The sequence below is a fragment of the Sander lucioperca genome, chromosome 9 (assembly GCF_008315115.2).
Source record: "Sander lucioperca isolate FBNREF2018 chromosome 9, SLUC_FBN_1.2, whole genome shotgun sequence".
Classification (NCBI taxonomy): domain Eukaryota; kingdom Metazoa; phylum Chordata; class Actinopteri; order Perciformes; family Percidae; genus Sander; species Sander lucioperca.
In genome coordinates, this window is record NC_050181.1 from 40469398 (window position 1) to 40495163 (window position 25766).

At 39.9% G+C, this 25766-nt stretch overlaps 3 protein-coding genes and 1 long non-coding RNA gene across 11 annotated transcripts in view; 1 reads left to right on the forward strand and 3 right to left on the reverse strand.

Annotated features, from left to right (window-relative positions):
- Nucleotides 1-273: 273 nt before the first annotated feature.
- On the reverse strand, nt 274-7821 carry LOC116055050 (zinc finger protein 345-like). Of its 2 annotated transcripts, none has more exons than XM_031306798.2 (7): nt 7592-7821; nt 6527-6729; nt 6321-6413; nt 4138-4233; nt 3486-3596; nt 3250-3379; nt 274-3137 (listed from the first exon to the last, which is right to left on the reverse strand). In XM_031306798.2, exons 1-7 carry the CDS (start codon nt 7602-7604, stop codon nt 1261-1263), a joined length of 2523 nt encoding a protein of 840 aa, XP_031162658.1. In that variant the 5' UTR covers nt 7605-7821; the 3' UTR covers nt 274-1260. The 2 variants fall into 2 exon arrangements, with proteins under 2 accessions (XP_031162658.1, XP_031162659.1); XM_031306799.2 differs by lacking the exon at nt 7592-7821 and adding an exon at nt 7407-7428.
- Nucleotides 7679-23739, forward strand: LOC116055052. Its single transcript, XR_004106206.2, has 3 exons — nt 7679-7764; nt 8443-8527; nt 23656-23739. It is a non-coding gene; the product is annotated as an uncharacterized LOC116055052 (long non-coding RNA).
- On the reverse strand, nt 8520-12255 carry LOC116055051 (zinc finger protein ZFMSA12A-like). 2 transcript variants are annotated; one of them, XM_031306800.2, is made up of 7 exons: nt 12114-12255; nt 11396-11598; nt 11001-11093; nt 10826-10918; nt 10584-10694; nt 10337-10469; nt 8520-10018 (listed from the first exon to the last, which is right to left on the reverse strand). In XM_031306800.2, the coding sequence occupies exons 1-7, from the start codon at nt 12115-12117 to the stop codon at nt 8631-8633; spliced, it is 2025 nt and encodes a 674-aa protein (XP_031162660.1). In that variant the 5' UTR covers nt 12118-12255; the 3' UTR covers nt 8520-8630. The 2 variants fall into 2 exon arrangements, with proteins under 2 accessions (XP_031162660.1, XP_035860683.1); XM_036004790.1 differs by having other exon boundaries at nt 11674-12255.
- LOC116055048 (sodium channel protein type 4 subunit alpha B-like) overlaps nt 20901-25766 on the reverse strand; it is a 44838-nt gene continuing 39972 nt past the window's right edge. For 4 of the 6 annotated variants that reach the window (XM_036004784.1, XM_036004786.1, XM_036004785.1 and 1 more), the window contains 7 exons: nt 24931-25203; nt 24673-24726; nt 24453-24590; nt 24064-24168; nt 23647-23917; nt 23445-23471; nt 20901-22608 (listed from right to left, as the gene is read on the reverse strand). In XM_036004784.1, the coding sequence (XP_035860677.1) occupies nt 21377-22608; nt 23445-23471; nt 23647-23917; nt 24064-24168; nt 24453-24590; nt 24673-24726; nt 24931-25203 (2100 nt within the window). In that variant the 3' untranslated portion in view covers nt 20901-21376. The remainder of the gene's footprint in view (nt 22609-23444; nt 23472-23646; nt 23918-24063; nt 24169-24452; nt 24591-24672; nt 24727-24930; nt 25204-25766) is intronic. The other 2 variants (XM_036004788.1, XM_036004787.1) reach the window with 1 other exon arrangement.

The window sequence follows — 25766 nt, forward strand, 5'->3', positions numbered from 1 at the left end:
CCAATCTCTACTCTGCTAAGCTATCTTTGAAATTGTCTTCAGTCGGTTGCAAAGAAGAGAATACTTGATTAATTCTATTTTCAATACCTATGGTCACCAATGGCCACCACTGCCTGGAAATGCATGAAGAGCAAGGGGGAAATGGTTACTGGTCACCTACTGCCATCTAGTGAAACCTTTTGTTATGATAAAATGTATCTTCTAATACTGTACACACTTTTTCTAAGAACTCAAACAAATATTTTTAAATAAATTAAATCAACATGCACAAGGTATAACCAACGTAATTTAATTTGAAATTCACAAACTTTGCAAACCATAGTGAGGAATATAAAAGGCCTACAGGAATAAAGTTATGTCATGTTGAAATAATGGTGTCATCATTTTAACTTTTGCACTCTCAAAATATTTGTCTTTCGGCATATTTACAGAGAGCCCACATTTTCATTTCTATTACTATCGAGGCCTTTCCAAAAAATATAATTTCACCAATATTACAGCTTCTGAACATACAGTATCTCACCCAAATAATATCCAGAATAGCATCCAAACACATTCATGCATAAGAAACTGATGCAAGAAAAAAAAGCTCAAGGAAAAGCTTTGTGGGGAATGAGGGAAAAGAACGAGCTTGTGCAGATGTTAAAGAAATGGTTTGGCATTTTGTAAATATTTACATCCTTGCTGAGTTAGATGAGAAGATTGATATTACTCTCATATCTTTCCGTTCAACATGAAATTACAGCTAACAAAGCTCAATAATTAGCATGTTATATCTTGTTTTTTTGATCTGTACAAAACTAACTGGTTTAATAAGTGCCAGGACTTTTTCTTTGACAGGCACATTTCACATACCTTTTGACAGAGCCAGGCTACCCATTTCCCCCTCCCTTTAGTCTTTGTGCTAAACTAAGCTAAGAGTCTCCTGGTTCCAGCTTAATAATGGACAGAAATAAGACTGTATCAATCTTCTCATCTAATGATCGGCAACAAAGCGAATAAGTGCATTTCCCAAAATGTCAAACTATTCCTTTACATTTTCACATAGTACTTGACAATTGGCTTATGTGACTACATTTACTTCACAGTAAAGAGAAAACTGTTCACCTCAATTTCAACAACAACTGTACAGCATCATTCTATATTCCTTCATGTATTGCTTGGTGTAGTTGGTCCATTGCAACTGTAGTAGCATTACCTTCAAATGCAGTGTGTCAGTACATGTGTAAAATGTTCTGCTCGTTTGCTTTCAAGACTGACTCAGTTCATGTTTGAGTGGCTTTTCAGGTGCCTCCTCAGGTGGTTGAGACAGGTGTAGGTCTTGGGACAGATCTGGCAGTGGTATGGTCTCACCCCTGAGTGGTTCAGCATGTGCTGCTTCAGCACACTGCCATCTGAGAAGGCTTTCCCACACTGAGAGCACACATACGGCCGCTCTCCTGTATGCACACGCATGTGAACCGTCACCTTGTGTGCCATTGTAAAACCTTTGCCACACACGGTGCACTTGAATGGCCTTTCTCCTGTGTGAGTGAGCCTGTGGGTGCGCATTGCGCCCATCTGGGAGAAAGCCTTACCACAATCTGGGCAAACGTGTGGCTTCTCGCCGGTGTGAACCCTGGTGTGGCTCCTCAGTCCTCCTGCTGTGGAGAAACACTGGGAACAGTGAGTGCACTGGTAAGGTCGCTCTCCTGTGTGAGTACGCATGTGCTGCTTCAAGTCGTAGCGGTTTCTGAAGCCGCGGCCACAGACGAGACAGCTCTCTGGTCGGTCATCGCTGTGACGCAGCTCGTGGTTGGCCAGGCATTTTTCGGACAGGAAGCACTTACCACATTCCTGACACTGATAGGGTTTCTCGTGGTCAACTCCCTGATGGTACTTAAGCTCGCTGATGCCTGGGAAAGTCTCATCGCAGTATCTGCACCTGAAGCGATGGTTGGGGCTGTAGGGAAGCTGGTGTTCACTCAGCTGATGGTTCCTCAGCAGGTGGGCCATCTTGAAGGTCTTTCCACAATGAGAACACTCGTATTTTGTCAGCAGCTGGACACACTGATGTCTGACCCGCTCGTGCAGAGACCTGAACTGACACCCACACTTGGTGCAAATGTGGGAAGCATTTTTACACTTTCTCTTCCTGTGCCTGGAGAGGTGAGCTTCTGTGCGGAAGGCTTTACCACACTGAGAGCATTTGTAAGGCTTCACTGCAGTGTGGAACCTCTGGTGTTCGAGGAATTCAAAACGATACTTAAAGCTCCTTCCACACAGTGGACAATTATGCGTGACTCGTCCTCGTGGGTAGACAGCTTTGACAGATGTTTTCCTGGAGGACATAGATGCCGAGGAAGTCCGATAAGCGGAGCCACTCTTCCTATGTTTACCGCCACTCATTAATTTGGCGGTCTCCATCTCACCAACCTCTTCATGTCGTTGTTGATGTTTGGTCAGACACTTGGAGGAGATAAAGCTCTTTCCACACTGCTTACACTGATAAGGTTTGTCATGATCTACCTGCTGATGATACTTTAAGTCACCAATTCCTGAAAAACCTACCCCACAATGGCTGCACTTGAAGAGGCGGCTTTGGACATGAGTTAGCAGGTGTTCTTTTAAGCTGTTAGACTTTTGAAAACTCTTTCCGCAGTGCGCGCAGTCATAGTTACGGCCCCGTTTTGGGCAGTGATGTCTGAATTTGTCTAGTGAGGTTGGAAAACTGTTCCCGCATTTAATGCACAGATATGCAGCATTTTTGCATTTCCGTAGCCTGTGGCCAGCCAGCAGAGTGGCTGTCCTGAAAGCCCTCCCACACTCTGAGCAGTTGTAAGGCTGTAGCCCACTGTGGACTCTCTGATGTTCGATGAGGACAGAGTGATGCTTGAAGCATTTGTCACACTCGGGGCATTTATGCATCCCTGACTGCTGTCTCCTGCGAGGAGATGATGAGATATCAGTCCTTTTTGGCGATTCAGGAAAGTCAGTTGAGGTGGAAGGGTTTGTAGACAGTTCTTCATCGAACATGACTATCTGAGGAACGTCGTTATTTTCGTCGTCGCAAGTACTTGGGTGCGAAGCAATGGCCACTTCCAGCGATGGAGGAAGAGACAGAGAGGGAATGAGAAGATCATCTGACTGAAACGGAGCTGCAGGGAAAACGTGAGGAGAACAAGTGTTAATACACAGCCTCCCTCTTCTTCCACTAATACACTATATGATGACTAGTGCATAGCAAGAGTGAAAAAGATGTGCACATACCAACACTACTCTTAGCCAATTTCCCGTGGCACTGTTTGCTTTGGAGAAGAAATCTGAGGTCCTCTCCATTTGAGACACACTGCATGTACTCCTCTAGGACAGAGGGGGCAGCACTGATCCAGGATGCAGTCTATACAGGAGAGGCACAAAAAAAAAGAGACATTTTGAATTTCACATTAAGAGATCTCCTTATTTATTGACTTAATTTTCTAATCTCTCAGAAATCCTCTTTGCACCTGTTTGAAATCTGGTATTGGCAGCAACTCCTCTAGTCTGGTGAAGAATTCACAAACCAGAGTCTCCAGTGCTGTGTCAAAGTCAGGGCCATACTCCACTGGAAACACATTCTGTCAGATGGAAGAAAAATCCACAACAACCAGACACCTTCAGCAAATAAATATCCATTTAATTTCTCACATTTTGTTCTGTTTAAAAAAGGTGCACTGTGCGTTCCTGCATGGTTTCAGCGCAATTTCATTTTTGTCTCAAATCGTAGGCATCTGTCCTTGATCTGCTAGCTGCCTGCCCCCTGAATACACTGTGAAAAAGCCCGGTCTCGGGAGACAACACAGGGGTCGTAAACGTCAAACAAACACTAGAGGCACAGGATAGGCACCAAAATACAACAAACACGTTCCAGCCAATCACCGACAAGATGGTTGGGGGAGGGGGGTGGGGGTTAGCGACAGTTAGTCATGACAGTTACAGAAACATGAGGGGAGGGGCGAGCTTGCTCTGTTTTGAATTAACTTGGAACGTCAACAGAAGTAACGTCATGCAGGAACGCATAGTGCACCTTTAATCTGTGATAAAGAAATAGACTCATACGATTTGAGTTTTGGCAGATCATGTTATTTGGGGGACCATATACATTTAATTTAATCTTACCTTGAGGAAGTGTTCTCTACCATCAGTGTCTTCAATGAGGCCTTGCACCAGCTTCATAAAGTTCGCCTCTGGTGCCTCAATTACAGGATCGTTGGTCTGGGTTAGAGAACAAAACAGCCTAGTCAGATGATTAGAGGCAAATTAAATGTGAAGAAAATATAAACCAACCAATTAGGGTGAAAATTATTTTCATCATTGATCTGTTGATTATTTTCTTGTTTAATCAAAAGTGTTTTGTCAATAAAAAGTCAATGAAAAATGCACAAATTTCCCAGAGCCCGGGACGATGTCTTCATATTGTTTGTTTTGGAGCATACCTTCAGAAATCGATCACTTTTTGACCTACCCCCTTTCATTTTGAATGAGTTTTTTTTCCTACATCCTAACCAGAATGATGATTCAGGAGAAAGGGGGCCTCAAAGTTGACCCATCTAAAGACACAGCTATCTTCTTTAAAATTAAGCTAAACAGTGTGGTCTGATCATTGGAAAGCTAACAAAAAGGGTAACCACAATCTCAACACTTTTGGTCCAAAATAAATAAATATGCAAATGAGGTTACTTTTTTCCCCTAAACCTTCATTTGCAAAAATGCCTAAACTCAGATTTTTTAAATGTAAACACTTCTTTTCATCTCCTGAAGTTTTGATGTTATGCCCGCTATCAGTTGAGCAACAGCAGAGTTCTGAGTATACGGTGGGTAGTAGGGGTGCATGATATATTGACTCATTATTGTTATCGCCATATCACGTTGCGCAATATTATATCGAAAGTGTTGCGATAGGTATGCAATATTTTGTGGAGCGCTGCATCCCGTCCGTTGGCTGTGTGGCTTAGTTGTGTTTGATTTAGAGCCTGCTTGAAATGCTATAATGATCATCATTTCATTGCCAGTTACCGTGCCACGTTCACGTTAGTGCACGTCAGCGCACGGGATCGTGACAAACCCTATGTAGTGTACCACGTGTGAGCATATTTCAAGAGAGTGACAGTGTAAGTGAAAAAATAGATAGAGCCAACTAAACGGAACGAATCAGAGAAGCAAAATAAATTTATTGTATACTGTACAACCAGTAAAACATGTCCTGTTCTGTAGACATGGTCCTTATTTATTTATTCATGTTGTACCAGTCCAATATAACTGTCAGTTGAAATAAAACTTGTGTTGTATTTGTTATGAATCATTTTGATGCATTTTCCCATAAATTTTGTAATTTTACATATGTTTAAAAATATCGGAATTAATATAGATATCGCAATATTTATAATCGATATCACAATATCACAACTTTGTCAATATCGTGCAACCCTAGTGGGTAGGTCGGTTTAACACATGAATCCTTAATGTTGCCTTTGATTTTCTGTTTCACCTCAAATATTACTTCAGTTTTCCCATTTGTTTATCATCACATGACTGGAAAACAGAATTAAAATGAAATTACATTACAAAAAAGCTTAGTCAGCAAAAAATGGGAAGATCTTTACTTTTTAATTTAAAGCCACATGTCAAGGGCTGAAGATGCTTTGCTCATCTATTGGACAAACAGTATGTTCTGCCTGTTGCCGAGTATGGCTCCACTGATGTGAGCACATTTTTCACACATTTCACGCTACAACATTGTTGTTGACTTAGTCATCCTTATAATGTAATTTAATTTTAATTTGCCGTTTTCCAGTCACGTGATGATAAACAAATGGGAAAACTGAATTAATGTCTAAGGTAAAACAAATTTCTGTGTTAGGACCTAAAGCTTTCCAATGATTAGAAAACCGTTATGTATGACAGTATGTTTATTTTTGAAGAAGATACCTGTGTCTTTAGATGGGTCACCTTTGAGGGCCTGTCTCCTGAATAGTTGGTCATTCTGGTTAATTAAACCACATTCTAATACTCTCTTATGTAAGAAAACATTTGTTCAAATTGAAAGGGGAGAGGTTCAGAAAGTCATTGATTTCTCATTGAATGCCCCTTTTGTCCCAATCCAAAACTCAATTATATCCAACTTACTATCATATAAGACCGAGAACCCTGATATTTGAGAGGTTTGAACCAGTCAATGTATTTGCATTTTTGCTTTAAAATGCAGTCAAGCAATTAATCAAAATAGATTTTTTTTGCTGATCAATTAACGGATTAGTTGACTAATGTTTTCAGTTCTACAACCTATCAATAAAAACACTCACCTCCTCAATGCAAGAAGATCGTATTCGGTTGAGGTGGCTCTCAACGGCCTTGAGATCTTCAGGGTGTTCAGAGCGCAACAGCTCAAGAGTTGTCTGGGGGCAAATCAATTCACGATTTGAATGTTTCCATGATACCCTTTTGTTGAGTCTCTTATCGCATAGTTCGTATTACTGTATACATGATTGATCCATTTCAAAACACTTACCCTTGCTCTCAGGCCCAGTGAGAGCAGTCTTCCTTCTCTTTTACTCATCAGTTCAGGAACTGCATCTGTTACCATAGACACAAACTCCTCCAGTTTCCCATAGTGCTTTATGTTCCGCTGGCGTACCACTTCCCACATCACTGCTGACATCAGCCGAAGTGGTGGGACCAGGAGTGCCAACGAGGACAGAGGGACACTGAATTCTTCAAAGAGAAAATAGATTGGGTCACATATGCCCAGAGGTCACTTCTAATGTTAAATGTTATGACTATGAAGAAAATGTAATATTGGATTTAATGTTATATGCAAATAATTCACAATAGGTTATATTTTGGTATGTATAAGTATCTAGGTACTTATTTTAAGGAGAAAGGGGAATAGACTCCAGTGCTAATTGTAGACTGGAATGCATTTCCTAATTAGTACAGCATCTCAGTTAAAGTCCGTGCAGCCACAGTATCCATTCCTTGATGCACAAGCTAGTGTGAAATAACATTACATCACTGTATAACGTTAGCTCCATTGCATGTGCAACGTTGTAAAGTTAGTCCTTAAATGCTAAAATAAACACATGGGGCGCTTTTACACTAACGTTACAGCCCACACGGCGAGAAATAGTAAAGGACATAACGTTATAGTGAGTATCGTTAGCCATAACATGAAGACTTTACGTTCGCAACAGCTGTTGGCATAACGTTAGTCACTTAATTTCAAATTTAGCTGGATCTTGCTAACGTTAACTAGCAGTCACAAAGACCCAACAGTTCGGTTGCGTTTTATACATAACATAACACAAAACCTCTTTGACCGTAGAAAAACGTATTTAAACACGATACATCGTTGCTATTTGTGACCAAGGCAAAGCGTTAGCTAACGTTACCAGACTAGCCACAAGGCCGCTGATGTTGCCTGGTATAACCGGCTTCATTATTGGTAAAAACAATTCTTGTTCCAGTGATTAGTCGAGGCCTATAGAGCCTCGGCTAATCAGTAGCTTTAGCTATTTGGCTAGCCGAATAAGCAATACATATACAGTTTTGCCGAGCTTCACAAGCTTATACATACCCGCGTCGTTCATTTTGGAATTCTCTAATAACGATAGAAAGAAAAATCATTTCAATGGACTATCTTTTATACTTTCGTTTAGCGTGCTAGCTAACCGCATACGGGGCTTGAGGCGCCAACTTCTTCCTGAAACACGTTGTTCATTCTGGGGAGCGTTGGCCCACTCAGTGTCAGTAAGTACAGCGAGGCTTGTTTTGCTTTACGGGGAAGCCCGGATAAGGCGATTCCAATTCACTCTGCTGTCAAAATGAGATGCACCGCCTCTCCGGTCTATCAAATAACTAAATCTTTAAAGTAATGTTTAAACTTAATAAACTTAGTTTTCTTTTCCTCGTATTTGTAATGTCTCAAAATCATATAATTGTAAGGTGATGGGATTTGAATACATATATATTAGTAAAACCTATATTTAAAAATGAAGATGTCATGGAAACGATTATAATTTCTGCTTGGAATAAAATCTAGAAAAACCCCTATCAGGATAACACGAGCTTTATTTCTTAGTGTATTACTTTGGGTTGTCTAATTTAATATTATATTATTATTATTATTATTATTATATGATTAAAGATCACAAACATATGATATGGATTTGTGCAAGATCACTGCAGGATGTTTCATGAATGTCGGACAAATGGTGGTGATGGCGCGGTGGATATGATACATGCCTTTGGTGTGGAAGATCTGGGTTCAATTCCCACTACGATACATCAACCAATGTGTCCCTGAGCAAGACACTTAACCCATAGTTGCTCCAGAGGCGTGCAACCTCTGACATATATAGATAAAAGCGTCAGCGAAATGAAATGTAATGTAACAAATTCTGCTGACTCTTATATGTCATTGTAGAGGGTACGATGAGAACAGATCTGACAATGCAGAATAAGGAATCAGTCAGTAAAAACAAGAACTTTTGCAATGTCCTTAAAAGAGAGGGTGAGTGTATTACAAAGTGCATGCTGTCAACACCGCAATCAGTACAGGCTAGTTGCATCGCTACAACATCAATTTGATAAAATGACAATGGTAATCAATGGAATTAGACAGTCTGGTTTTTCACTACACTGTGAGTTTTCAAGTGTCTCCTCAGGTGATTGTGGCATGTGTAAGTCTTTGCACACAAATGACAAGCGTAGGGTCGCACCCCCGTATGTTTCATGGTATGTTTTTTCATTTCGCCACTACGTGAAAAACCTTTCCCACATTCAGGACAGATGTAAGGGCGCTCTCCGGTGTGAATACGCATATGAATTGTCAATTTGCTTGCCATGGTGAATCCCTTCTCACATACAGTGCACTTGTAAGGTTTTTCCCCTGTGTGAGTGCGTCTATGTATCTGCAGCTCGCCGGCTGAAACAAAACCCTTGCCGCAGTCAGAGCACAAATACGGTTTCTCTCCAGTGTGGGTCCTTATGTGTACGTTCAGGTTTCCTGACACAGAGAAACATTTCCCACAGTATGTGCACTGAAATGGCCTCTCGCCTGTGTGACTGCGCATGTGCAGATTTAGGTCATGTTTGTTCTTAAAAGCTTTGCCACAACGCACGCAGATCTGTGTTCTCTGTTGCCTGTGGCGCAGCTCATGGGCTGTCAAACCAGCAACAGAGCTGAAAAACTTCCCACACTGCATGCACTGATTGGACAGCTTGGGAGGATGAATCTTCTGGTGGGATTTCAGCTCTCTCATACTGGAGTACACTTTCCCACACTGTCTGCACGTGAAGTTACGGTTCTGGGTGTGAGTCAGCTCATGTTTACTCAGCAAGTGCATTTTCTTAAAGCTTTTTCCGCACTGAGAACAGTCAAACTTCTGGACACTATGACCACACCGGTGTCCTAATTTGTCCTGTATTGATTGAAAGCTATTCCCACATTTGATGCAAATATAAGCTGCTTTTGCGCACTGTAACCGCCTGTGAGTTGACATGTCAGAGGTCCTTCTAAAAGCCTTTCCGCATTGAGAGCACTTGAAAGGGTTTTCTCCGGTGTGAAGCCTCTGATGCTCCAGGAGTTTATAGCGGTAAATGAAGCACTTTCCACACTGAGAGCATTTGTGTGCAACTCTCTGCTTTGGAGGGCCAATCTTAGAGCTGGACAATACAGGACTCTCAGTAGATGTAGAGGGAACCCGGCAGGTGTCTGAACCTCCGTCATCATACTCCTCCACAACATCAGGAATGCTGTCGCTGCATTTCCCTCCTGTTGTTTGTTGTGCATTGCTGCTGTCCAGAATGTTTGTTTCCTCCTCAGATGGCCAGCTCACATCCTGTATCGCCATGTCTTCTGCGTCCTGCGGAGAAATCGCCTCAGATTCTCTTTGGTTTTGAAATGTTTGGGTGTGAGATTCTACATCTTTGGTGTTGGCCTCTCGCAGTGAAGGAGGGAGAGATAATGATGAGAAGAGCCGCTGCTCTGAGATAGAGGGCACTGTTTAAAACAATAAAAAAAAAAAAGAGAAAAGTGATTACTCCTACAAAAAATAGTCATTACCAATTAATCTGTTGATTTTTTCAATTTACTGATAAACAATTTAGTCTATAAATGTCAGCAAATAGTAAACAATGTCAATCACAAGATTTAAAATTGGTTATTTTTTCTGATTTGACGAGCTGGAACCAGCAAATGTTTGTCATTTTTGCTTGAGAAATCACTCTGATGAATTCATCACCAGTTCATTGAGAGATGGTTTCAGCACCAAAATGAACATAATACAACCTGGCTGGTATCCCAGGCAGACTGACTTACAACGGGTATCCATCTTGGTCATTTTACCGCGGTGGGCCTTGCTTCTGAGCAGTACTTTGAGGTCATCTGCTTTGGATACACACTGCATATACTCTTCTAGCACAGAGGGTGTATCACTGATCCACACTGCGGTCTTTATCAAACAAACAGAAGTATTATTTTGATGGACTGGAACCAGAAAACCAATCTCAGGAAATGCTTTGTAAATTGTATTTTTTTTTTTTATGGCACAAGTTGTTTTCTCTACCTGCTTAAAGTCTGGTATAAGCAGCAACTCTTCCAGTTTGGTAAATAACTCACAAACCAGTGTCTCCAGAGCCGTATCAAAGTCAGGCCCATACTCCACAGGAAACACATTCTGTGAAGTGAAATTTTTCAACCCAAAGCATGAATGTAAAAGCTCATGTTATTGCATCATTTGACAAATTGCTACAAACAAACTGCTCCTTTTCATGTCAAAACTGACAATGGGGCAAAGCAGAGACACACCTTGAGGAAGTGCTCTCTCCCCTTTGGGTCCTCCAGGAGTCTTTGAACAAGCCTGATAAAGTTGGCTTCAAGATCTTCATTACCTGGATGCACCTGTAAAGTAAAATATACACACCTTAAAATAAGCTTCTTAAACAGATACCATTTAATGCCCATAATTAAAAAAGTCACACACCTGTTTTGAGCTAGATGCCAGGAAGCTGTTCAAGCATGTTTTAACACCTCTGAGATCCTCTGACTGGTCAGAACTTAACATCTGTAATGTCATCTGGAAAATCCATAAGGCAGGAGTCACTGACAAATAAGACAACTCAAGAATCCACCTGTGTAGCTTCAAACACCACAGTGAAGAACTGCAAACAATGAAATCTGTGTGCAATTACAATAAAGCTGATTCTAATCCAAAGAATAGTCATATTAACTAATATAATCCTTGTGAAAAGATGCCAAAAACAGCATTTCCACAATCAGACAAATTTCAGCATAAAATAGATTTGACATGAGATCAAATTAGCTGAAAATGAAAAAAAACAACAATATATTGATATATAGTCCAACTGTATCCCTTACCCTTGCTCTTAAGCCCAGAGTGAGCAGTGTAATCTGTCTGTCCGTCAAGATGTCAGGGATGGCTTCAGTTACCAAGGACACAAACTCCTCCACATTCCCATAATGCATGACGTTCCTCAGACGAACCACCTTCCACATCACAGCCGTCATCACCCGCAGAGGTGGAACCAGGAGCCTCAGCGAGGACAGGGGCAGGGGACCCTCTGCAATTATTATTCTTGCTTGAGAATACTGCACTTAAAATATTCAGTCACACCAGAAACATAAAGCATTTATACCATAATGTCCAGTCTCCCTATTGGTGGCAGATATATGTACTGAGAGAACAAGTGGATTACAACACAGGCACCTTTCAGCAGACAGATCATACTATCCCACTTAAAAAACGCCAACAAAGTGGCCTGTTCATCTTTTTTGCACACATTTATGCTTTATCAGGCAGCAGCAGTCATATAAACTAGTGTTACATTAGGTAAAACAATAGCAAAGACTGCATCAGACAACTCATGAAATGAACAATACATAAATATAGTAACGTTATAACTTTAATAGTTTCTCCCCTTCGCGTCACGTCTATCTAAAATACCTCCAGGAATATTATAACTTATTATTGTTCGGTAAGTAACGTTAGGAAGTAACGTTGGTTGCTGTTAGTTGTAAGAAGGGAACCTAACCGCGTCAACAAACGACATAACTTTAGCAAAATACAAAACGTTACCCATTTTATTCCCCCGAAGAGCTATTTGAATTGACACTGAGGAATCTTTCTTAAATAAAAGAAAAACGTCCTCCTGCAGTCAAAAAGAGCTTCTATATAATCCAGCACCTTGCTGCTTTGACAGTCTATGTATCAAATGCTGAACACTACTTCCTGAAACTACTTCTTCGTGTTGTGTATTTCGGTTGACATCCTGTTGCTTTACCGCCACCCATAGACTGTTAATATCATAGACTGTTAATAATATACAGTCTATGGTTAATATTAATATTTACAGTCAGTGCCGCCACCCACCGTCTGTCGTTCTTCCAATAATTACAGGCAGTGCATAGCTCTTTTTTGGTAAACCGTACCAGATTAGCAATTTTGTTGTTAGATTTTTATTTTTATTTTAAGTTACTGTTACCTGTTTTCTTAAATCTTTTTTTGTGATCCAATTTTTATTTTTATTTGAAACAAACAAGACAGTTATGTACAGCCCAGTTGGAGTGTAGAAGACAAAAACAAACAAATAAAACAGAAAGAATATTCTAATATATGAAAGATGCTGACAACATACAATAATATCCAAAATAAATAAAATATACATTTACACATAAGGACACACATATACCCCATACCCCCTATTCAGCCCCCCACCACCCTCCCTTCCCCAGACTGACAGTACACACTTCATAGTATTTAGCAAGTGTAACATTGTGCCATATACAGTGGCCGAACACAACAATCTTACATACCACAAAAACTCAAACACAGAATTAGACAATAAGGCCCTTAATCTGCACATGATCCTGTTTGGCGCCACGGAACTCTCTAAACTCAAAATGTCCATAAAAGACAAATACTATTGTGGTATACTAAGTGAGTGTGGTTGCTTCCATCACGTTGCCACCAATTTCTTTGCAGCAGTTATACCAACCAAGATAATCAGCGGAAAGGAATTGGAATGTTTTTCTTAAATCTTGAACACCTTTTAATTCTCTTGCTAGAAATCCCCATAGAAAGAGGAGAGCTGCCATCTTTGTTTTGTTCCTTTCTCCTGTTTGTCGGTGCTGGTCATAGGTACTTATATGGAGTTGCATTTAGGATTAAAATGTTATTTTGGGCAGTTTAGTTAGCATTGTGATTTTGTTTTACTTTAGGGCTGGTTTGTTTATTATTTTGGCCAGGGCACTCCCTAATGACCTTTTGACTTTTAATGACTTTTGTCTCGCTCCAGATGTACTCCATGTACACAGCAGCCACAGTATCAGCTGGAACTAACTGTAAGTGCATGAATCCCCTGGTGGTGGCAGTGAAGGTTTTCTAACAGGGAGGGTAAGTATTCATCAGAAATAGAGGAACCATGGGAAAAGTAATTAGATAGTGCCTCATCAGACCATCTGGGCAGCGTTAGCCACCATGACACCAAGTAAATCCCTGCAGTGCATGTTGACCCTCTTGTACTTAAAAAAGGCTATTTTCTCTACTCTTGTGTTTTTGGATTTTCAGCCTTTTCAGTGAGGCCAACCTTGATTTTTACTTTGTTACAGCCAACCAGCTGCACAGGGCTAATAACTTGCAAATATATGTAGCTAACAACTTTAGGCTTATTGAATTAAAATGTTAGTAAAAGTAGCTAAAAAACCTTATAGTGTCCTAATTTTGAATTTATTTATTTATTGTTTCATCACAACAAGACACATAATATGCAAACCACCATGAACGTCGGTCACAGTGGATTACTGAGCAGGGCTGTAGCCACCACTGTGGATAACAAAGTCTCAGTATTTTATCTGGAAATGTGGGTGTTTGAGTCCTCTGAAGTGCTGTTTTCTTTCTCCTTTCATTCTTCATCATGAGGCCCTCAAAGGTCTTAGGACAAGTTATTTTTAATGCATTTAGGTTTTGGCCAAGAAAAGAAAAGAACTATGTTCTGGTAAAACGTATGTTTTGGTTGTGTAGCATTTGGCCTCATGACTTTCTGAAATCCTGGCTATGGTTTAGTGGATGAGTTAAAGGAAACATAGCGAAAAGCAGTTTACAGTATGTTGCATCTCTACAACAGTACATAACATTACAGTAAATCTATGGAAGTCCATTTCAAAACAGAAAAAGGGGAAAAAGACAAAGAAAAATAGCCTGATAAAAATAAAAGATACTCATATTACTCAAGTTTAGTCAAAACTATGATAATAACTAAAAACTTTGAGATGCTAAATCAAAATTCAAGAACATTAGCAACATTTTGACTCACTGAGTCTGCAAAATTCTGGACTTAAAGCAGGAGAGTGAATATTGGACTTACATTTGCCAAGTGGCCAAAAACATGAACTAAACACTAATGTTCTCTGTATCTTCAGTTGTGTATGGGCAACTGTTAGTTAGGCTACTACTTGCTTGTTCACCATCTTAACTTAAAAGGTGAAAAAAGCATTACCAAAAATGGCAGAAAAAAGTCAGAAATTCATAAAAGATTAAGGTGTCCTGCTTCTCCTTAAAATATTGCAAACTTGTTTAGTGTTTACTGGTAATTTTCTTACTAATAAAGTCTTCAAATAATAGAAATACTGACTTTAAGTACTTCATACATAAGTTTAGGTTCACTCAGCGATGGACAGAATTATAGACAGAGAGATCATCATGTTGAAAAAAATTAATTACTTTCCCATTGACCTCATTGACTGATGATGACTCGACTCAAAGTGACTCATGACCTTCGTTTAACTAAATGTGATTTGAATAAATGGCACACATAAAATATGCAATTCATCGAATGTCTCTTGCAGTAGAGTTTAGCCTGTCTACATTATATAGATGATATGTAATGCATTACGTTGACATTGCTGTGTTTTACTGTGTGCTGGTGCATATTGTAATTAGACATAGTGCCTTTTTAATCTTTTAAAAAATGTTTGCTCTCTCTGATGAGGCTTTAATCCCTGCCACATGTCCAAACGCTTAAAAATCAGATCAATTACCAAGGCACATTCAGTCAAGTCACATTTTTCTGGCACTTCACACACAAACCCAAATTAAATTCAAAGTAAGCATCTGTCTATTATGAGGATGGATGGCAGAAGCATACTGTGTGTGTATGTCAGTTGTGTTAATGCATGTATGTCCACGTGTACTGTATGTACATGTGTGTGTGTGTGTGTGTGTGTGTGTTAAAGAGAGAGAGAAAGAAAGAGAGAGAGTGCATGCATTTGTGTGTCTGTGAGTGTGTAATTAAAACAAGTGATTTTTTTTTACACACAGATTATCCCTCTATCCCAGCTGGTCAGAGTTGGATTTGACCACTGACAACCAAAGAGAGGAAATCGCTTTGGGGCTAAATCCAAATTGGCACCCTTGATGATTTTTTTTTTTCCCAAACTGAAAATGTGGGAGTGCTCAACTATTAACTTGAATTTGGCACTGAAATCTGAACATTACACGTTTTTTTGTAATACAACTCACTTATGTCTTGAAGAAGTCTTAGAGATGGAAAAAAATCACAAAACCCCAAAAAAGAGAAGTTCCAGTTTCTTTGGTTTTTATTATTTTTTATGGCTGTGCATTATTTATTATTGTGTTTTTCCACGACTACAGTAGATTTTTTGGAGTTAAATCATGCAGCAGCATTACTGCGTGGTATTTCTTTGCATGTAAGCCTCTACTTTCTAACATATCAATCAGCACAGATCGTTTCATCTATGTTGTTGTACTGCATTTGTGGAGGCATTATACACAAATGCAAGCTTTAAAGGGCAATACACTTACAGGGACAGACAGCCATGAAGATGCATAGGTTTTTGCACATTTGTCCTGGTTTTTTATTCACATTTCATGGACTCAGAGAGAGATTTAACAGCGCCTCTCTTGTAATGAGGTCAAATCAGCTAACTGGTTCCTCATGTGAAAATGGAGAGACAGAGTTTTGCTTGTTTTTCAGAACAGCACAGTATATTCACAAACATATCTATAATTGTTAAATGTTAGCCTTGCTAAATACTTCTAGAATAAGCCAAAACATATGTCATCCACCTTTGAACTGTACTGAGAGTTGAAAAATGCACAGGTATGGAAAAGAGTTTTATTACCATTTAATAAAACAGTCCATGAAATGATAAACCTAAATGCAATACAGACAATCAGGCTCTCAAGGAAAGTCTTTTATATAAAAATTAACACAGTATATTTATAGAATTTGATCATATCTTGTTATGGCTGTCATCAGAGTCACTGAAATGGTCTTTCAATATAAATACATTACAAAAAATAGTTAAAAATTAGCTTTACATACATTACACAGCCTCAAAGTACTTTACACAGTTAATTACAAAATGAGCTTTTAGTGCATTCATGCTCTTCCAATCCACATCCATCAGATAAAATTAAATGGCCTAAAGAGATTCAGAGAAGTGTGCGGACAACAATCAAAATCAGGCACATAATTCAGGGATTATTAGTACACACAGCTCTTCTTTGTAATCAATACAACGATACAAGTCAAACGTGCAATGTGCTATGTTTGACTAATTAATTACAATTGTAGTTTTTCACATAAGAACCATTTCAGTAAATTTCTTCATATTACATTGTGAATAATGAGATAACGTGGAAGACCCAGGACTAGGTGGAGGGACTATATCTCCACCTTGGCCTGGGAACGCCTCGGGATCCCCCAGTCAGAGCTGGCTAATGTGGCTCGGGAAAGGGAAGTTTGGGGTCCCCTGCTGGAGCTGCTGCTCTGCCACCCGACCCCGGATAAGCGGACGAAGACGGATGGATGGGTGGAAGAAATTGTGCTTTTCTTAATGTATTTGTATCATGACCCAAATACACTTGATGCTATTGTAACCAGGGGCCACATCTCTATCAGTTAAAGCACCTTCATTTAATCAAAGTGCATATCAAAGGAATCATTTAATTGATTACACAACTCATAAATAAACAAATAAATCCCAAACATTTAATTTGATAAAATTATTATCAATTCATAATTCTGGCTTACAATTAATTATGTTTTTATATAGCCTACATTTTAAAATGTTAAAATTTAAATTTTAAAATGTTATTAGCAAATGTTAGCTTTGGTTAAAATCATATTAGTAACACCTGAATAAGAGCTTCATAGCAGCTGCAGTCATGAATGCAAAATCGCTCCTCATGTCAACATTCGTTAGCAATATAGCATGCTAGCTACAGTTGTAGTAGCTTACTGGGTAATGTTTGGTAGGAATTGTGTTGTTCAATATTCTCAATCTGCTTTTAGCGAGCCGGTCTGTTGGTTTATAAGCTGCATGACTACAGCATGTTGGTGGGTCAAAGTGTTTCAATATTCTGAGCACTTTTAGTGGAATTTATATCAGTATCAAAACAGCTGAACATTGTTTTTGTCAAAAAATTTGGAAAAAGCTGCATTTTCTCACAAAAAGAAATTTTTCATGCAAATGTAATTATTGTCACAAACACAGGCTAGTATTTACAGCTGCTTGAATCTGTTCTCAAATGCTGTTTTCTGTAAGAAATGTTAGCTGAATTCATTTTTTATTAGCTACTTTAGTTCATTAGCTACTTTACTTCGTTAGCTACTTCAGTTCGTTAGCTCCTTTTGTCTATGAAAATATTTATTTCAGAAGTATGTCAGTGTCCCATGCTGTTGTCTTGGTCTATTAGGTGAACAGCATTTTCATTTGTCCCTTCAGTGTCTCTCGGGCCCTCTGCCTTAAAGCAGCCATATTATGCTCATTTTCAGGTTCATGATTGTATTTTAAGGTTGTACCAGAACAGGTTTACATGGTTTGATTTTCAAAAAACACCATATTTTTGTTGTACTGCAGTGCTCTCTCTCACTGCTGCAGCTCCTCTTTTCAGCTGGTCTCTGTTTTAGCTACAGAGTGAGACCTCTTTTCTTCTTCTTCTTCTGTACTATCTTTGATAGCACTTGCACATGCCCAGTAGCTCAGATGTAGATCATGTCAGCTAGCTAGCTCCATAGACAGTAAAAGAAAGGCTGTTTTTACAACTTCGGTCAGTTACAAGGCAGGATTAGCTGGGAGACTTCTAAATGAAGGCGCATGTAAGTAGTTCTTTTGTAGATTATGGTGAACTTGTGTGTGTTGTAGCAGTGCTTTGTTATTGAGAACGAGGTAGCATGCTAGCATTAGCATGCTAGCGTTAGCATGCTAGCGTTAGCATGCTAGCGTTAGCATGCTAGCGTTAGCATTAGCGCTACGAGCTAATGGTTGCGGTTAGCCTGCTCGTTTCGGCTTGTGACATCACAAGCCGTGCAGATTTTGACCAGCTCACCCAGAGACTGAAGGCAGGACACATTTAGAAACTGTATCTCACTCTAAACAGCATGGATGGATTCTTTTCAAAGTTTGTATGTGTGTGGAAGCACCAGAGACACAACATAACACCCCAAATCCCAGAAAAAGTGATTTTTTCATAATATGGGCACTTTAAGATGATGAAACAATTTCACTTTACAAGTGATCAGGACTTTTTACAAAATATATATTATTATAAACCAATGTCAACTGTAGTACAATCATTTCAGTGAATGTCTGCTAGCTAGCTATTGAGCTAACAACTTTTAGGAGAGGCAAAATGATGAACTTAGACAAATACCACAGGTCCAAGAAGATGACTTGTACCCTTTTGCCTATGAAACATTTTGCAAGTGCTTGTTGCACAGTTGTATATTGTCTGTAAAAACATACCTAACAAACATTTTGCTGCAAGTTTTACTGAATTAAATAATATTCATAATTATTAATATATTAATATTCACAAATGTTTCCTCTGTTGAACTTAAGGTTCAGTGTTTACCAGTGGGGAACCGTCAGTTCCCTTTAGGCCAGAGAGGTTATTTGTAAGGAGGATTTGCAGTTTTTTGTTTCGGTGATAATACTCACTCTCTCCGCGCTGTTTGCTCGTTGCATTGTTAAAGGTCCCATGGCATGAAAATTTCACTTTATGAGGTTTTTTAACATTAATATGAGTTCTCCCAGCCTGCCTATGGTCCCCCAGTGGCTAGAAATGGTGATAGGTGTAAACCAAGCCCTGGGTATCCTGCTCTGCCTTTATGAAAAAGTAAGCTCTGATGGGCCGATCTGGAATCTTCCCTATATGTCGTCATAAGGAGAAAGGTTACCTCCCCTTTCTCTGCTTTGCCCGCCCAGAGAATTTGGCCCGCCCATGAGAAAGAGAGAGACATCATGGCTTGCATGACGAGTGTCAGTACCCGATCCGTACCGCCTGTAAGATCCGTTCTGCGCATGCGCATGATTACGTAGTAGAAAACTAACAATGTCCCTGTGCGATTTGTACCACGCATGCGTTGAAACACTTTACGACCAAACATCACAACTTTTTTTTTATTAAATCTTTATTATACAGTAGTCATAGCTACAAACAATCAAGACTTGTTGTCACTGATCCAAAACCGTGTAGCGACGTCGTTGTTGTGTTGTTTATGTTAATGTTTTTACTTTTAATACTTCGTCTTGACTAATAACCATAGACTGTATATTATTAATGCGATGAAGTGTAAACGTAGTGTCCTTTCGAAGACGGGATGACCGCTCTTCCAGACACCACTGCTGTGTACCACTATAGTAGCTACATGCTAACGGCAGTAAACATGTCATCTTAGCTGGCAATGTTGTTAAATTCTGCCCAATTCCGGGTCACATTCCTGCTGAAACATGTCCGATTGTGTAGTGTTTGGTTCAGAAGCCATTATCTGTGATTTTTGACGTTAGAAAGTGCTGCTTCGTTCCACTACAATCTAACGTTAGCATACTCATAGCTAACTATTGTAGCTGCATGCTAACGCGACATAGCGGAGCATATATAGCTGGCTATATATGTACGTATGTAGCAGGACGTTGTACCGTAAAAAAATCACCAATAAAAGCTTATAAACCAAATACTAAACAAATACAAATACAGTAAAGTGACCGAAATTTGGGGTGCAATGTCCAGCATTGAGCTACATAATAGTTAGCTAGGAGTATGCTGGTCTCTCACAGAGATCTCATTTGTAGCCCTGTTTTTACCTGATACTTTCATAAAAGTACAAACACATGAAGTGAGAGGTATATGCACATGATTAAACTTTATTTAAAGCATGGTTAACCTGAAGCAGGACGGAGTCATGACTTAAAACACCAAAGCAAGGCTTCTAGCTCAAGCTAGCTACCGTTAGCAAATTACCTTCAAAGTTGCAAAGAAATGATTAAATGTAAAATTTGAAGCCTTTATTTAATTTGCTACATGGTGTTGTACTGGATGGCCGGACGACCCTCCGTATATCATTAACAGATACTTTAGGAAACTCCAGCAAACACCTTGTAAACTTCATCTCTGCCATCATAACGATCTACTGTCACTGTCTAATGTTTTCTTCTGGTAACCATAGAGCTGTGCGCAAGCGTAGAACTGATCAGGCAGCGTCGTAAAACACATTGAGTTTCTGCGCATGCGCTGAATTATGCGCAGAAAGGATCTTACAGGCGGTACGAATCGGGTACTGACCGTTCTCTTAATACATCCATGGTACTGACACATGGCAGTTGGTCAAGGCCACACCCCCACCCTCCACAGTGCCCCCCCTCTCTCCTCCTCAATAGCATTTAAAGCTACAGACACAGAAATGGCACATCCTAAGTAAAGCTCATTTTGGGACTGGCTCTAGTGGCTGTAATTCTGCACCAAGGCTGAATTTTGGGAAAGAGACCACTAAGGCCTATATAAAAGCATCCAAAAAGCAGCATGTCATAGGACCCAGCATGTCAAGGCTGGACTAGCGTCTTGTTTCAGAGCTGGAATTGTCATTCATAATGTTTGCAGTACTATAAGAGAGGACACAATAAGCTAGGCTGGTAGTTTTTTTTTTTTTTTCCAACAAGGGAAGGGGGGTCAGAGGGCCAAGGGTTAAGAGTTACGGTTCGCTACTGGTGTTTACTGATATTTGAAAAAAATCTGCAGATCATGTGGTGTTTTGAGTGAATGTAGGTGCATGACATTCATGTTTAATATAGGTATGTTTAATCTTTTTCAATCTGCCAAATGTAAATTTTAAGATGATCTCATGGAGGTCAGGACTGCAAAATTAACTTTGATTGTTCAATTTAAACCGCTGGGTTACTTAAAATATTGCATATTTCCTCGGCATCTACTAATTTATACAAAGTTTTATCTCTTTGACCATGAGTTATTCTGAGCTATATTCTCTGCTGTAAACAAAACAGACAAAACCCCACAAACACTCTCCACACAATTGAGTCTCATAGGAAAGTTTCCTCATATTTTTCACCAGGCTCTCCGAATTCAGAGTCTCTGGATATTGATCCGACAACCTCAGAGAGGTCACTGGCTGCCCTGGTCACGCTGTCATAAGATGGTGGTGAGGACAGTAGAGTGTCCTCTGTTGTCTGGGCAATCTCCACCGTGACAAGTCCATAGTGCTGCACCATGGAGGCTATCAGCCCCTCCGTTTCTGGAGCATTCTCAACATCCACTACAGTCTCGTAGTTTATTTGTCTGTAGAGGTAGGATGCCTGCTTCATCTGCCGGCGCACCAGATGCCTCCTGTAACACCTCTGGATGATGATCGCGGACACCTCTTCCAGTTTGCGGCGCAGTGTGGAAGTGATGGGCTCGTGGGATATCTTGGAGGGGTTAGTCATCATGAATTTCTCTTCCATTTGCTGTTTGAGGGCATCCATCTCACCCGACTCCCCCAGGACACGCTTTGTGAAGGCAAACAGGATGTCCAGACAGTGAATCCTATCCCCGCTTACCATGGGAAGGTCCATGGAGATCAGCTTGATCCTGTTGGGCTTGGCTATGCGCAGCGGCTCCGACAAATTGTCAGCGAAGATTGACAGCATGGAAAACTCAATGAACTGTGTGGCCTCAGAATCAAACTTCTCCCAAACCTCATAAAACATTTCAAAGTCATCCTCGCTAAGTGGCTCTGTACTCTCCTCTGTGGCAACGCTGAAGTTCTCCAGAATGATAGCTATATACATATTTACCACAATGAGGAAAGAAATGATTATGTAACTGACAAAGAAAGCTATGCCCACTGAGGGGCTGCCACAGTTTCCCCGGGTGTTAGTGCCAGTATTGACAAAGTGAAGGTCGCACTCCTCTGGGGAGCTGGCCATTATAGGACTCAGGAGGTTGTCCCAACCTGCCGAGGTGCTGATCTGAAAAAGGCAGATCATACTATTCCCAAATGTTTCAAAGTTAAACATGTCGTCAAGCCCATCTTGTTTTTTCACGTAGGCAAAGTTCGCCATACCGAAGATAGCATAGATGAACATGACGAGGAAAAGCAGGAGGCCAATGTTGAACAGTGCTGGCATGGACATCATTAAGGCAAACAATAGAGTCCTTATTCCTTTGGCTGCACGTATAAGTCGAAGTACACGTCCTATCCTTGCCAGTCTGATGACTCGAAACAGGGTTGGAGATACAAAGTACTTCTCAATGATGTCTGCAAGAACAATCCCTGGAATGAGAGAGAAAGACAAGGCAAGAGTAGGTTTATCTCATTGCAAAATAATGCACTTAAACATTGTTAAAGCTGCAATAATCAAAATGTTTACATTAACAATGGATCAAATAACTGTGTGTATTGTGAAAGGGTTCGCTCGTAGTGACAAACCCACACAAAACTTTCACCTGACTCTGCAGTTCCCCTCAGCTCTACGGCCCACAACTTTACTGTTTTGGTTCACTTTCACTGCTTTAACCAACCTCGTTTCCAGCCACAGCAGGAAGCAAATTTCATTTCCAATGCTTTAATAAACCCACTGTATGCTACCTCCTGCTACTGTCCAGCATCAAATGTCAGACAAAGTTAGCTTCTAGCTGGTGAACATAGTGGAGCATTAAAGAGCCAGATATTTTCTTCGGGAGTTGGTTGAGAGTTAAAAGTAGAGTGAATACTGGACTTCATCAGGTGGCTAAAAACACAACAACAAATAAATGCTAATGTTGCTCCATGACTACTGGATGCGTAAAAAGGCAGCTGTTTGCTAACATGTTTGCCATACAACTTTACACGCTGACAAGCTATGTTGTAACTCGTTCCACTGCCTCCAAGTGGCCAGTCAAATCAGTTTATGCAGCTTTAATACTTTTCATACACATATTGGGATTTGTTGAACTGCAGCCAGAAGTGTATCTTTTATGACATAAAGTAACAGTTAATAATACAGAAATTAACATCAAAGGAACGAAGGACAAAAATAAATAATTAACTACAAAGCCTTTGTCAAGGCTGCACAATCCTCTGTATCTGTTATTTGAATATTAGAAATGTTTAGAGATTTTTTTCTGCACCTGGATATGGATACATCTGCCAGAAATCTTTCATTGATGGATGTACAGTAGTCCAAGAGAAAATAGCAAAAATAAAAAATAAAATGTGTTAAAAAGATATTCTGCTTATAGACAACAGATAAACCAATGTTACTGAAAAATATAACGCCCTTGGCAGAGGCAGTAGTTAATGGTGTATCTCTTGTTTTGTGTCTCTACTTACCCACAATAGAGAGAATTATCACCACAAAATCAAAGATGTTCCATGCAACTGTGAAGAAATAACAACGGAGGGCAAAGATCTTGATCAGGCATTCAGTGGTGAAGATCACGATGAAGACCAGGTTGATCTTGTTGAGGATGGACTCCTTGCGCTCTGACTGCTCATCGGTTTCCACCATCATGGTCACCATGTTGACGATGATGAGCATCATGATCATGATGTCAAAGGCTTGCTTGGACACGAGATCAAAAAAGAAGGCTTGGAGAATATTCTAGGATTGGGAAATACAAATGGCTATTATTACTATTATAAAGAATGTTAGCAGGCAGGATGATATGCAGGATTGGGGGTTATCAATACAACATAAAATGTCAATGTCTGAAAAATGCGTTGGATTTGAGAATTATATTATTTTACCGCAGGCCTTGGTATTGGCTTTTGAGGCTTTTTAGATCCTAACTTCTTCATAGCATTATAGTACTTCTTCTGTTCTTCTGTCATGAAGATATCCTGCCCTCCTAAGTATAGGCAAAAACATCTACCATTATTTTTACAGAAAAATGCTGAAAAACAGAATGTGGCAAAAACAAGCTATTTCCTTCTAAACTAGGTCAGTTAGTATTTGCACGTATTCGTCATATTTGGTTTTGCTTGGGGAATGAAATATGTAAAACATTTGAAATTTGAAACACATGACTGTTATTCTTTATGACTGAGAGGCTAAGTTGCATCTATCTTGTACAGGGACAGAATGACTTGCAAATACCAAGTGATCCAGGCCTAACATCAGTGTTGCCAATACTCATCTTTCTTTTCTGCTGATTGAAATTGTCAATAATGACACCGATGAAGAGATTGAGGGTGAAGAAGGAGCCGAATATAATGAAGACGACAAAGTATAGATACATGTAGAGGTTGATTTCTCTGATGGGTTGTTCCTCCACCTGAAACCAAATAGTTTTATAAGTCAGACAGTTACTGTAACATGTTAATGATGTAGGCAGTGGTGTAGACAGACATACTTACTCCTCTTGAATCAACAGCTGCATGCATTATTTCCATCCATCCTTTAAATGTAGCCTATCATACAATACAAAAATGCACAACGTTACTGTCTGGGCACTGCATTGCATTGTGAAACATTGACTTTATCCATAGAAAAACATTACAAAAATTGCCTTAGCTTATACGTATTATTATTATCACATTAATTCCTCATGACAGAAAGTGTCTCTTTAAAGATTTGACAAACTTCCAAACAGTGCAGCAGAAAAAAAAACTCACCACTTGCAGAAGTGAAAGGTAGCCAAGTCCCACGTTGTCGAAGTTGACCTTCACCTTTGTCCAGTAGAACTGGGTGTCATTCATAGAGAGGCACTCTGACTTGTTGTTGACCACAGAGACACTGTGGATGAAGCCTGTTCTGTTCACACACTTCCCGAACTTCCCAGCGAACAGGTTGACCCCCATGATGCTGAAGATGAGCCAGAAGATGAGACACACCAGCAGCACATTCATAATGGAAGGGATGGCTCCTATAAGAGCGTTCACGACCACCTGATGAGCAACAGGTAAGATACAGGTTAGTCTTACAGCACTGAGGTTCTCTATTAGTCTATCTGTGAAGGTTCCCAGTCATCCAGTTCATAGTTATCCAAGGAGTGTCAACAGCAACTGGACTTGGTTAAGGTTGGAGACGACTTCTTCAATTCTGACTGACTGGTAGGGAAACCCAGCTATTTAACCTCTGTGGGGTCGTTGTCAAGACGATCAATTGCGTTTTGGCCGTTAGTGCGGTCTATTAATCTGGTTTCAGATCTCTAAATCTCTGCCCACATCTTTGATTTCTTTTAGCAATTCATGGCAATTCAGTCTAATTATAAAGATAGTTCTTTTTCAGCTCATGATCTGATAGTTGACTAATAATTTAGGTATGCAATTTTAACTTTTCATCAATCAAGCCAAGACTAAGACATTTGGTTCAGACTATTCCCTCAAAACCACAAATACGAATGTCATGGCGGTGCGAGTGGAGAAGTCAGGGGATTGGAATCATTAGGATTAATCTTCCTGGCACCATAAATGTTTGTACAAAATTTCACGACAATCCACTGAATAGT